Source organism: Diabrotica virgifera, chromosome 6, assembly GCF_917563875.1.
Source record: "Diabrotica virgifera virgifera chromosome 6, PGI_DIABVI_V3a".
NCBI lineage: Eukaryota > Metazoa > Arthropoda > Insecta > Coleoptera > Chrysomelidae > Diabrotica > Diabrotica virgifera.
This window is the reverse complement of record NC_065448.1, coordinates 252,359,421-252,371,836: the sequence shown is the minus strand read 5'-3', so window position 1 is coordinate 252,371,836 and position 12,416 is coordinate 252,359,421. Positions and strand designations below refer to the sequence as shown.

The window sequence follows — 12,416 nt, the reverse complement described above, 5'->3', positions numbered from 1 at the left end:
AAGAGGTTATGTTATGTTACATTTGGGTAGTTACTGTCATAAATAATAATAACTTTTATGAATAATTATTGTAAAGATAATATAAATTAATAAAACATGACGAGTCGTGTAAAATCAGGTACAACTAGAATAGAAGTCGAAATAGAAAAGAGTAGAGAAGAATCCAATTGGTTAAAAGTTATAGAACTAGCAGAACAACTTAAGGAGAAGTCTCCAGAATTTGGTAAAACCTGTTCGTTCTCTAATAGAGAACCTTTTTTAACGTTTATATTTTATTGTAGTTTGTTTAGCTGATTTTTTAATTGGAGAAGGTAAATTAGAAAACTTTTTGGAAGAATGGCCTTCCACAGAAGCAAATGTAAATAGAGCGAAACTTGGGTTGATAGAGGCTAAGCGTTTTCTCCAACTAGTTGTCACTGAAGCTGGAATTAAGGTACCTATGTTTATTCAGTTTTTTAAAAGTCTCTGGGTTACAGTTTAAAGTACAAGATGCCACAAACTCTATTCAAGGCTATTGACTGTTTATTGTGAAAAATATGCAATTAAGTAATTAAATAGTGGAATCTGTTCTTTTTTTGTTGGATCTTATAATTCTAATTTTATTATTTGAAAATAACCCTTATTAAAAGTTTATGCTTATTTGTGCAAAATTACAAAACTATTTTATTTTAGCTAATATATTAAACTGGTTTTTTAGGGTTATATACCTTTCTATTTGTTAACTCCCTAAACTTCCCTAATCTCTACTCCTTTCTATTGTGGTAGTATTATTTATCTCTTAAATTTCTTTTTGACATCGCCTTGGAGATGTCCTTCATGCATGGGGTTGCTATTCTTCCTCATTTTTGTTTTTTTTTCTCTGGGGGTCCCTTCTAACACTTTTTGAGGATTCTTCTTTCCTTCATTTGCAACTATACTATACTCTACTATTGATTAATATGTTTTTTGCACGATTGATCATTTTTGACTGTTTACCGTGACAGATTTTACGTCAGTAGGTGACATTTACTAGCAACTCGACGGTAAGTAATCCAACTCGACGGTAAGTACTCCAACTCGACGGTAAGTAATTCACCTACCGTCGAGTTAAAAAATTTCTTAATTTTAATTTATTTTTTGAAAGAATAAAGAAAACTAACGAATTATTTATTAATATTGAAACTTATGGTACAGTTTGTTAAATTATTTAATGAAATCCTACTTGTTTGGGCTGTGGTTTCACTTCTAACAGAAACTCCTGCAGAATCGCATACATTAGTAGTATTACTAGTATTGCACAATATTTTTTCGGCAAAATCTATTTTATTTTGAAGAGAATCTTCTACATAGCTTTCTGCCACTGTCGATGAACGCCAACCTCCATGACGCTTTAATCCGAGGACATCAACACCTTTATTAGCCAAAATCGTTGCTGATGTCCTCCTGAACGAATGGCCAGTATAGTTCTCGGGATTAGGCAAATTTAAGAATTTGGCAATTTGAGAAGGCCAGCCCCCGATTGTCCCTTTCCCTATTACTTGAGCACAACATTTTCCTTTGGCGTATCTTAAGAACAAATGATTTGATTTTACTTGTAATGGACGAAGTTTTATATACTTTTGCAGAATTTCTAAATATGGAATTTTATCGTCTGGTTTATTAACGACTGTAAAAGTACGCTGGATGTTTGTTTTTGTATTGGGTACTTTTACAATCATTAAACCATCGGTTTGTTGGATGTCATTCATAGTAATATTATATAATTCTTCTCTTCTACAGGCACCAGATAGTCCCAATATCAATATCATTGTGACCTACAAATTATGAAAAAATCTTCATTAGAGTATTTCTTTTACCTAAACTAGCTTTTATTACCTTGTGAACTAGAAATTCTTCATCCGGTGCTTACATCAGAAATTTTTCAAATTGCTCCCGTGTAAAAATGCTCGCTTTCTTAGGCCTATAGCCAACATTTTTTCTCTTCAAATACGCGATCAAAGTTGAAAACTTGGAAATATCAATGCCATCATAAAGAAAAACAGTGGATTTAATCATTGAATATTCTGCCCAGAGGCTTCAAGGAGCTTTCAACTGCATATGTCTTTGAACGAAATATGCCAATAGAGTCTTTTCTTAAATTCTTGCCTTCGCACCATTTTTTAAAACTTTGGTAGGTATTTTGATAACGGATTTTGGATTTTTCGGGAATAATTGCGGAACACCCTTCTTCCCAAGCCCGTTCAATTTCTTCAAATTCACTTTCGCTCATATTTTAATTTATAATAATCAAAATTGTACTTAAAATTATTGACAACTAAATAAAAACTCAATTCTCCATTGTTGTTATGCACCCTAGTTACTACCTAACAACCAAAGTATCTATCTTGATAAAATGAATGAAACTAGTCAATATGACGAAAATGTTTAATTTGATAATTTATAATGGTATCAATCGTGCAAAAAACGTTATAAACATGCCGAACGTTAAGGGTAACCGATCTCACACAATAATTGGAGTCGTCGCTCCGCTCCTCCTCCAAACAATTGTCTTCGATCGGTATAAAACCCTTACCGTTCTCCATACTTAATATACTATTTTATAGGCTGGAGTTGCTATGGATGCACATTTGCTTCTTGGAAAGTTGCAGTATGCATGTGGTCAGTATACCGATGGTTTAAAGCACTTCAAATTAGCTGATCTGCAAAATCTAACAGAAAAGAAATTACCACTGTAAGTAAAAAAAATCTTTTGGATACCCTGTCTAAAAAATGTTATTGTTTATGTTACTAACTAGAGAATTGAATAACCTTTCAAATGAGCTAGCACAGGACCCCTATTCTCATTTAAAAAATCCTTGTTTACGTCATCACACCCAGATGGATGACATCACTAAGCTTTGTTTTTAAACCAAGAGGAATAAACTAAAAAGGCAGATTCACACCCAAGAAAGTCACTAGAAATATTACCAAATACATCTTCTTTTTTGGTTGATCATGTCAGCCTTTGACGGTAATCCATAAATATTATATTATATTAATACGCCACTAAAGAGTTCTAAAAACAACTTTTTTTATATAAAAACAAACTAAAAATTGAAAGGAATAACGCAGAAAATACAAAAAATCGCTGAAATAACTTAATTAACCTATGAAATGCCAATATGTATTGTCAAAATTTTATAAATTTCATTAGTGTCAAAATTTGATAACAGTAGAGTAAACTTGCCTGACGTTGAACCAATTATTACAAACAAGCTTTATGACGCGGGAAATTTGAATTACTTCTCTTGATTTAAAAACAGATTATAGTATGATATAAATGCCAAAAAATTATAATTTAAACCTGTTTCAGGATTTATTTCCAAAATCGCCCATTCACGAAAAAATTAATTTATTCCTTTCATTATAATAATAGTCCACCATACAGATACTGTATAATAGCTTAAAGATTATTGTTATTTTTCATTTTTTAGACGTAGTTTGAGAATAGTGGCCGAATCATATGCAGTGAAGGCACTGTGCCTCCAGAAGGACGATACTGCTGTTAGTAAATTTAAAAAGGCTGAAAAACAAGAAGAGATGATTAAATGCTTGGACTTAGCCACTGACTTAAGTTTACTGTATATGCAAAAATTGGAAAAAGAACTAAATTCCACAGTTCCTAGTTCAAATACAGGTAATTAAATATTTTGTAGAAAATTAAAGACAGATAAGATGACAGAAAGATATTTTATTCCGTTTCAGAAGGTACCTCTTACATATCGTCGCCTTAATACTATAACTTGATAACTCGAAATTAGTAGTTTTGAGATAAACGAATTTAAAGATTTTAAAGATATTTGTGCTGCTACCATGATGTTGGTAAATAGGTAATTCACTCTGCGGCTCTAAAATACTGTTCCTTAACTTTTTGGCAACTGATCTATTTAGGAATACGGTGCAAATTTGTTTTCCGATATGAAAAAAACCATGAAAAATTAAAGTTATCAACTTTTAGCACTACCATAATGTTAACATTTGGTAATGTCGCATGTTGTGCCACGTTACATATAAGTGAACTTTTTAACACAACTAATATTTTTAACATTATTTTGTTGAAAATTAGCCTTCTGCCATGGGGGTTGCCAGATCTGCTAACAATTCTCGAATTCTTGCATTAAAATGAACCGAATATAAACAGATAGCAATTATGTGGTAAGCTCAATGATTTCAGAAAAACACGTGCTACAACTAGATAACTCGAGTTATCTAGTTATGGCATTCAGTGTATATTGTATTCACGATTATTTCGATTAAATAATAGCTTTATAACTTATCTTGTCAACTTTTAGCACTGAATATTAGGTGCGTTTGAGTTTTATCAACTTTCGTCAATCATAAATAAATACTTAACCCGTTTGGAGCGAGCTTTTAAGTTTTTACACAATATGGAGGCAAATAAAATACATCTTGTGAACTAGTTATCTCAAAAACGTCAAATTTGGAGTTATCAAGTTATAGTACTAAGGCGACGATATGTTTTACCCTCTTAGGGCTCTTCAGAGAGGCTATATGGTCTCTCTGAAGCGAAAAGAAAACAAACTGTCTCACTAAGCAAAATTATACAAATAATTCGCTTTCAGATGATGTAGCGACATCTATTAACACAATGAGAAGTCCCAGATCTGTGGAACCAACTTTTTGTTACAACCTCTATCGGTGCTTTCTACAATTTACAAAACAAGCAGACGATGAATAAAGCAGACGAAAGGGACTCCACAATCCAGTATGTAGTCACCTCCGGTCAATTCATCTAGGTCAAAATTCTAATGAAAGTTGATTCCATGTACTCACAATAGTCAAAATATGAGTAAACTAAGAGAAAATGAAAGACAGTTTATAGTTAATTCCATTTCAGAGGCGACCATCATCTTCTTACTTACGTGTCACCCTCTGGGGCTCTTCAGAGGTCTGCTCTGAATCAAAAAGAAAACAATGAAAATGAAATTCTTTGTTGAAATAGAAATCCTACTAACAATATTTAAATATGAATTTGCTTAATTAAATGTAACATACAATATACAATACATGCAATATACAACACATACAGACTTATTAAAAATTATTTTTTATCCAGGTAAAATATATTTTCAGTAACTTTTTAAAAATTTTAACTGTCACTGCATTCTTAACACTGGGGGGAACATGGTTAAATTCATTCATACATTTGTAAAAAAAAAAGAATGTGTGTGTACTTTGTACGTACGTAAGAAGTTATACTTCTATTATTATGATTTCAACAAAATTAATATACTTAACAGGTTATTTGTATTTTATTTAAATATTAAACTAACTTTCTTTACCTACTACTTTTAAAAATTTTTTATTAAAACGATACCAAAAATATAAAAAAAGAATATGAATCGTCCGGGATTTGAACCCTAGACCTCTTGATCTCCGGTCACACGCTCTACCACTGAGCTATATTCCGTTTGCTTTGACAGGTTACAAGATTTCTCATACATACTGACAAATTTAATAGACCAAGTGAAGTATACAAAAATACGTTAAATATACTTACTATTACAGTCAAAACCGTTTATAACCAACCTTAAGGGACTGATGGTTTTTGTATGTTGTAGCCAGTGTTCTCTGTAAGCGGCTATCTGCTATAACGAACAGGTTGCTATAAACGATATTACACTGGTAGCAACAGTCAGTTCGTTGTAAGTTTATAATGCAAAAATGTGTAACTTAATCTATACTTATAATATGTTATAACATATTACACATAACATTTAACATATGTGTTTATTGTGCTTACGTAAATCTAAATATGTATGTACATACATATAAATAATATGTATTGGAATGAGTACAGGAAGTCAATAAACAATACTCAAAATATAACGGGTTCTCAAAATCGTTGTATTATAAAAATGTGGGCATACATACACTATTTTTAAAAAGACCAAATAATGTAAATTACACCATTGGGTCTCTTGGGCCAAATGGTGTAATAATGTAAACAAAATCTTGTGATAATGAACCCGCCTACGAAGTCTAGTGTCTAAAGAACTTACAAGTAAGTTCATGCTCGGATGACCAAAAAATTAATAATACCTTCCTTTTTATTTCGTGGTAATATCGGTACCTCGAAGAGATACAATACAGTGCCCATTTTCATAACTTTACAGCAAAGCAATTTTAAACTTTTTTCAACAAAAAGTGTTATTGCTAAAGCTATTTATTGAGATGTGGAAACAATATTATATTAGGACATTGTATCTATTGTCATTTAAATCATGCATTTGTTATAATTGTTTATTATATAGTGTGTAAAAAGGTTTTAATTGAAAAAAAATGGATGTTGTATCTCTCTGAGGCACAGATATGTACGCTGTAACCAATATTTCGACTGTTAGTGTTCCAAGAAATATGTTTGCTCTAACCGATTTGTTCGTTATAAGCAATATAAATGCTTTTTTTATATGACATTTTACGGGACCTACTATTTTGTTTGTTATATCCGATTGTAAGTTATAGCCGGTGTCGTTGTAAACAATTTTGATTGTATTATAAAATATCTTATTCTCGAGGAAGACAAATCCAAAGACACAAAAATTATAATAAATATATTTACTAAAAACACTAATATATCCTTTTATATGATATAATATGACTTATTTGCGCTGACAGCACTGATACATATTCTTTTTCCAAAGTCAGTTTGCCAACTGTCGGCTTTTGAGATTCTTTGATGCCGATGCCGACCATTGGCGTGGAAATTAAGAAAAAGGATCAGTTCATCACATGCATATTTCAAGAAAAATCATATAATTTTTATTAATTTTTGCATAATTATATTCAGGAAAATCTCTCAATTTTTGGGCAGAAATTGTTTAAACAATTTTTTAAACAAATTCAAAATATCACCTTTTGTGCTCCAAAAAATTTTTTTTTAGGTTTTTGGGTGACTCGAAATAAGAAAGGTACTTTGTCATTTTTCTCAAAAGTTAATAGTTTTCGAGTTATAGGCGATTTAATATCTGAAAAATGCGAAAATACGCATTTTGGAGGTTTAAAACTCATATTAAAATTATTGTCTTTGAGGTTGTCAAGAGCTTAAATTGAAGTTTAAATACCTATTCATTTTGAAGATTCTGAACAGTAATCGGGTCTAACTTCGATTTAGACCGTTGTTTTTAATTGTTAATTATGCGCGTCCATCCGATTTTTATGCCGTATACTATTTCAAATTCAAAAATCTCTTATTTTGCTTTGTTCTGAAAAACATTTTTTTGTTTATTTTGTGTGTCATTCTAAACAAAAAAGGTTTCTTGTAATTTTCTAAGATGTTAATAGTTTTCGAGTTGTAAGCGATTTAAAATCTGAAAAATGCAAAAAATACGCATTTTCGAGGCTTGAAAACTCATATGTAAGTTATAGTTTTTGAGGTTATCGTGTGCTTAAATTGAATTTTAAACATTCATTTTCAAGATTCTAAAGAGAAATCGGGCCTAACTTTAATTTAGACCGTTGTTTTTTAATTGGTAATTATGCGCGTCTATCCGATTTTTATGCAGTATACCATTTCAGAAATCTCTTATGAACTCAGAACAATGAAAAGAAATATTTTGTGTTTAGAATAGCCTAAAAAATCTAAAAATAAAATGTTTTTGAAATAGTATACCGCATAAAATCGGATGGACGCGCATAATTAACATTTAAAGAATATCGGTCTAAATTGAAGTTAGACCCGATTACTATTCAAAATCTTGAAAATGAATGTGTTCAATTTAAGCTCTTGACAACTTCAAAAATAATAATTTAAATATGAGTTTTTTGTTAGACGAAAACTATCAACTTTTGAGAAAAATGACAAGGTACTAGGTCTGGATCCCGCGTATGAAAAAAAAGTTGATTAATAGCAAGCTGAAAATTTGTTAATAGCTTAAGGGTGTCTAGTCGGATAAACTTTGATATATGGGAACACTGGAAAAGGGGCAGTTTTAATTATGGAACAGGTTAAAAATTTGGAACGGTCAGACCACGAAAACGGCACATTTATTTTGTCCGACAGAACAGATTTAAACTCTCCGAACAGAGATTAAACTCTAATGCAAAAATCAGAATGCTATTTATCACCTGTCATAATTCCTGTCATTTGACATATTCTACATGTTCCACTCATTAAAACGCCCATTTGGTGATAAATAGCAGTCTGATTTTTGCATGAGAGTTTATTCTCTGTTCGGAGAGTTTAAGTCTGTTCTGTCGGACAAAATACATGTGCGCTTTTCGTGGTCTGACCGTTCCAAATTTTTAATCTGTTCCACAATTAAAACTTCCCCTGTTCCAGTGTGCCCATATATCAAAGTTTGTCCGACTAGACACCCTTAAGCTATTAACAAATTTTCAGCTTGCTATTAATCAACTTTTTTTTCATACGCGGGATCCAGACCTATACCTGTCTTGTTTAGAATGACCAAAAAATTTTATTTTGGAGCAAAAAAGGCGATGTTTTAAAGTTTAAACAAATTCTGAAAAAAAAATTAGCTCGACGCCCTTCAGATTTGTTTAAGGGGATATTTTTGAACAGGAATTTGCAAATAAATCGAATTACATATATTTTTTTTCAGATTGGAACGTCCTCACAATATGGAATATCTACCTATTTTCTTTGTAATAAACTAATAAGTTATAAACTGTCTTATAAACATTGATAAACGTCCTTTGCAGCGGTGTCAACCCTACCCAATTTTTTATTTCGTCGCTTTCGTTTTAAGGAATGATATGTAACAGTTCCTAATTTAACAATTTTTTAGATCGTCTTATACTCGATTTTTGTTAATTCCTGAATTCTCGAAACAATTGCATTATCAGTCATTCCAGTATATTCTTTTTTGAAACGAGTTCACATTGGACGTGCAAATCGTTGTTTTTTAATTCGATTTATTATTTATATAGTAGCAAAATATAACCTAACCTTCCAGTTACAACTCCGCCACTGTAAGATGGACAACGACAAAATTTGTTTGTTGAGAAACAGGTGTTCCGCTGTGCTGTGTTGCCACCAACGATGGCCGAAATACGATGCCAATTTAACGATAGGCAGAGTAGGGAAGAACTAACTAATAGTGTTCTTTTGTTGTTGAATTGAAATGAAATATATAAGTAATGGATGTGACCATCACAGTTTGGTTTTTTATTACTTAAAATTTGATACTTTCAATGTTTAAACTTGTTTTAACATTAAAGCAAATTTTTAATATCTCGTTAAAATCATCAACATGGCAACGTCAATTTAAAATTGGCTTCTTAATTTTGTCCAGCCTACAGTGTTGCCGATACTCTAAAATTTCTTTAAAGTATAATATATACAAAGTCGGTTCAATTTATTAGTGAAGGCCCATTGAAATTTTAAGTACCTAGTTAACTAATTTATATATTTTTTAAGAATATTTTCATATTATCTTTCTAACAGTGCCATTGAATAACAATTGAATAGTAAAGTAGAGAAAAAATTTTCAGAATATATAAACTTGGGAATTTTAGGAAATATATCTGACAACCTTGATTCGAAAGCCGGTCTCTTTGATATCAATATGACTGCTGATTATGTTGGAAAATTATTAGTGGATAAACTGTACATATCTTGAAAGATTAGCAACGAAATACATACTGTCTGTGTGCGCATGCGCCCGGCATTATAAAATTTCACTCTCGATAGTAAAGAAGTATAACTTCAACAAGGATGTCATTGTGCTATGTTTATTAGTTTTTTGAATGTCAAAATTTTCAATATTTCTCGTGGTATATGAATGAACTTGATCCCTCAATGTAACATATTTATTAAAATATGCAGGCAACATTCCTTTTTTTAATTTAAAAATGAAAACCATAGTAAGGTAGTAAAGCCTTTGTTGAACTGAAAACCAACCTAAAATAGAGTACATCATCACAATTGGTGTGTAGCGATTGCATCGAAGAATTGTTCTCATACCTGTGTTATACAAAATTGGCAATGATTGAATTGATCCTTTATCACGTAAATATAAAACACTTGAACAGTAGTCAAAATGGGGCTGAATTATACTTCTAAATACAGTGATCCTTGAAAATAATGATAGATCTTTGCTAATTCTATTAAAAAAAAAGAATGTGTGTGTACTTTGTACGCACTTAAGAAGTTATACTTCTATTATATGATTTAAACGAAATTAATATACTTTTTATTTATATTTTATTTAAATATTAAACTAATTTATACTTACTACTTCTCAAACATTTTTTATTAAAACAGTGCCAAAAATTAAAATAATACAAGAATAAAACACTCAGAAACACATTAAAAATGACACAAATGATTTCTGAACATTAATTGTCGGAAATTTTTTTAACTAAATACGTATTTTCTGAAAATAAAATTATATAATAAATATACTTACAATCATAAAATGTATAAAAAAATAAAAGTTTCTATTGGGATTCGAATCAGCTTTTATCAGCGCGGTTGGTATTGGGGTTCATTCGCCTTGAACGCTTCGCCACGGAGACAACGCGTCATTATTTGCGAAGATCGACTAACTAAACGGATTAAACCTTTGAAATTTTGAATTAAATCAAATTATTTTGATTTTAAAATTAAAATGATTTAGAATTGAAAAAATACAACAAAACATAGAGTAAGAAAACAATATATTAGGTGAATATTGATAGAATTTTTGATGGTAATCAAATTATGTAAATAAAAGTATTACATACTAATCATACTATGTATTTTGGTAGGTTCAAATAGGTAGGTACCTACCTATGGAATTTTTTATTAGGATACTGATACATTTAACAATTATTACGTACACTTCGCGTCAAAAAAAACTGGTACAACTCTTATGACCGAAAATCGTGTTTTTCAAGTTGTGTAAGTTGATCTTGTCACAAGTGTCATTCTAATTTCTAGAGTAACGTTGCCAGTTCAACGAAAATATATCAAACTAGGTAAAAACGGGGCTGTGCGACAGACCGCATTTTTTAATATTATACTAAAAACTAAAACAATTGTAATTTTCCTACATCTCAATTAAGTATCCATACAATGATTCGTGTTTTATTATAATTCATGAAAATATTTGAATTCAAAAATATTGATAGATAATAAATCTTGACATGACTTTTAATTATTATGTTTAACGTCAAATCGAGAGGTGTGATTGGTTTCTCGTAAATTGTAGGACAAAATTGCATTAAGTTGTGTAAAATAAATAAAACACATTGGAAAAATTAAAAATTTAATTTGAAATTAATATAAAATTAATAACTTTTACAGTGAACAAATGTGGAATTTAAATATATGTATTACAATTCGAAATATACATTGTAAATATTATTTTTTTGTATTTAGATTTAGTGCAATTCCGTCATCTGTGATGGCAACAACGACGTGATTCACGAACAATAATTGTCAGTCTGAACACAGGTTTACATTGGGAAAAAAAGTGTACCAGTTTTATATGACGCGAAGTGTACCTGTTGCTTTTAAAAACTATTTAAAAGTCACTACAGTTATAAAACTTTTTTGTTTCTGTCCTCACAACAATAAAACTAATATATTATACAACATTTGTTTACCTCCATATTGAACAATTATTTATTATTGACAGATCATTTCAACATCCAATCAGAGCCCGTATAACGACTAATACAATACCATACTGTCGGTGTGCGCATGTGCGCAGATCAACAATAAATTCACCCTCAATCTCAATCGCACCTAAAGAAGTATAACTTCAAAAATAATTTTTTAGATATTTTCTTGCAAATATATTGAAAATGAGGTTTCAGAGAGAGTGTGATCCAGTATAAATCCAAGATATTTAATTTCATTGACCCATTCGATGCATTCATTATTAACTTTTAGTTTCAAATCTTCCATACTTATATTATTTAATTTATATCGACTAGAGACTATCATTGACTTTGTTTTACTCGCATTAAGTTTTAACTTGTTAGCATAGCATTCAAAAATATCTCAATTCTTTTTAACAACCACTGCAACCTTCTATCAACCTCCACAATATCATCACCACTGCATACAATTAATGTGTCATCTGCAAAAAGACTAATAAATTCCAGACCCTCAACATAATTTACATCATTGATGAAAATAATAAATAATAACAAACTGTCTCAATAAGCGAAATAAAAACTGTCTTTCATATTTCAAACTTTCTTTCATTACACGGAATCAACTTTCGTTGGAATTTTTACCTAGATGAATTGATGAGAGTTGACTGCATATTGTAGAGTCCCTTTTGTCTGCTTGCTTTGTAAATAATTGTAAAAAGCACGGACTGCAGTTGTTCAATTTTCACATGTCAAAAATATTATTGTATTTTTTACTGTGTTTAGTTTCTTATTAAAACCCTTAACTTTAAATAGATCTCAAGCCAGCCCTG

General features: G+C 30.5%; 1 protein-coding gene across 1 annotated transcript in view; it reads left to right on the top strand.

Moving 5' to 3' along the window:
- Positions 1–12,416, top strand: part of LOC114338291 (tetratricopeptide repeat protein 7B) — a 48,985-nt gene continuing 36,569 nt past the window's right edge. The window contains exons 1-4 of the mRNA XM_028288885.2: positions 1–223; positions 282–433; positions 2,583–2,710; positions 3,453–3,655. Of these exons, the coding sequence (XP_028144686.1) occupies positions 97–223; positions 282–433; positions 2,583–2,710; positions 3,453–3,655 (610 nt within the window). The 5' untranslated portion in view covers positions 1–96. The remainder of the gene's footprint in view (positions 224–281; positions 434–2,582; positions 2,711–3,452; positions 3,656–12,416) is intronic.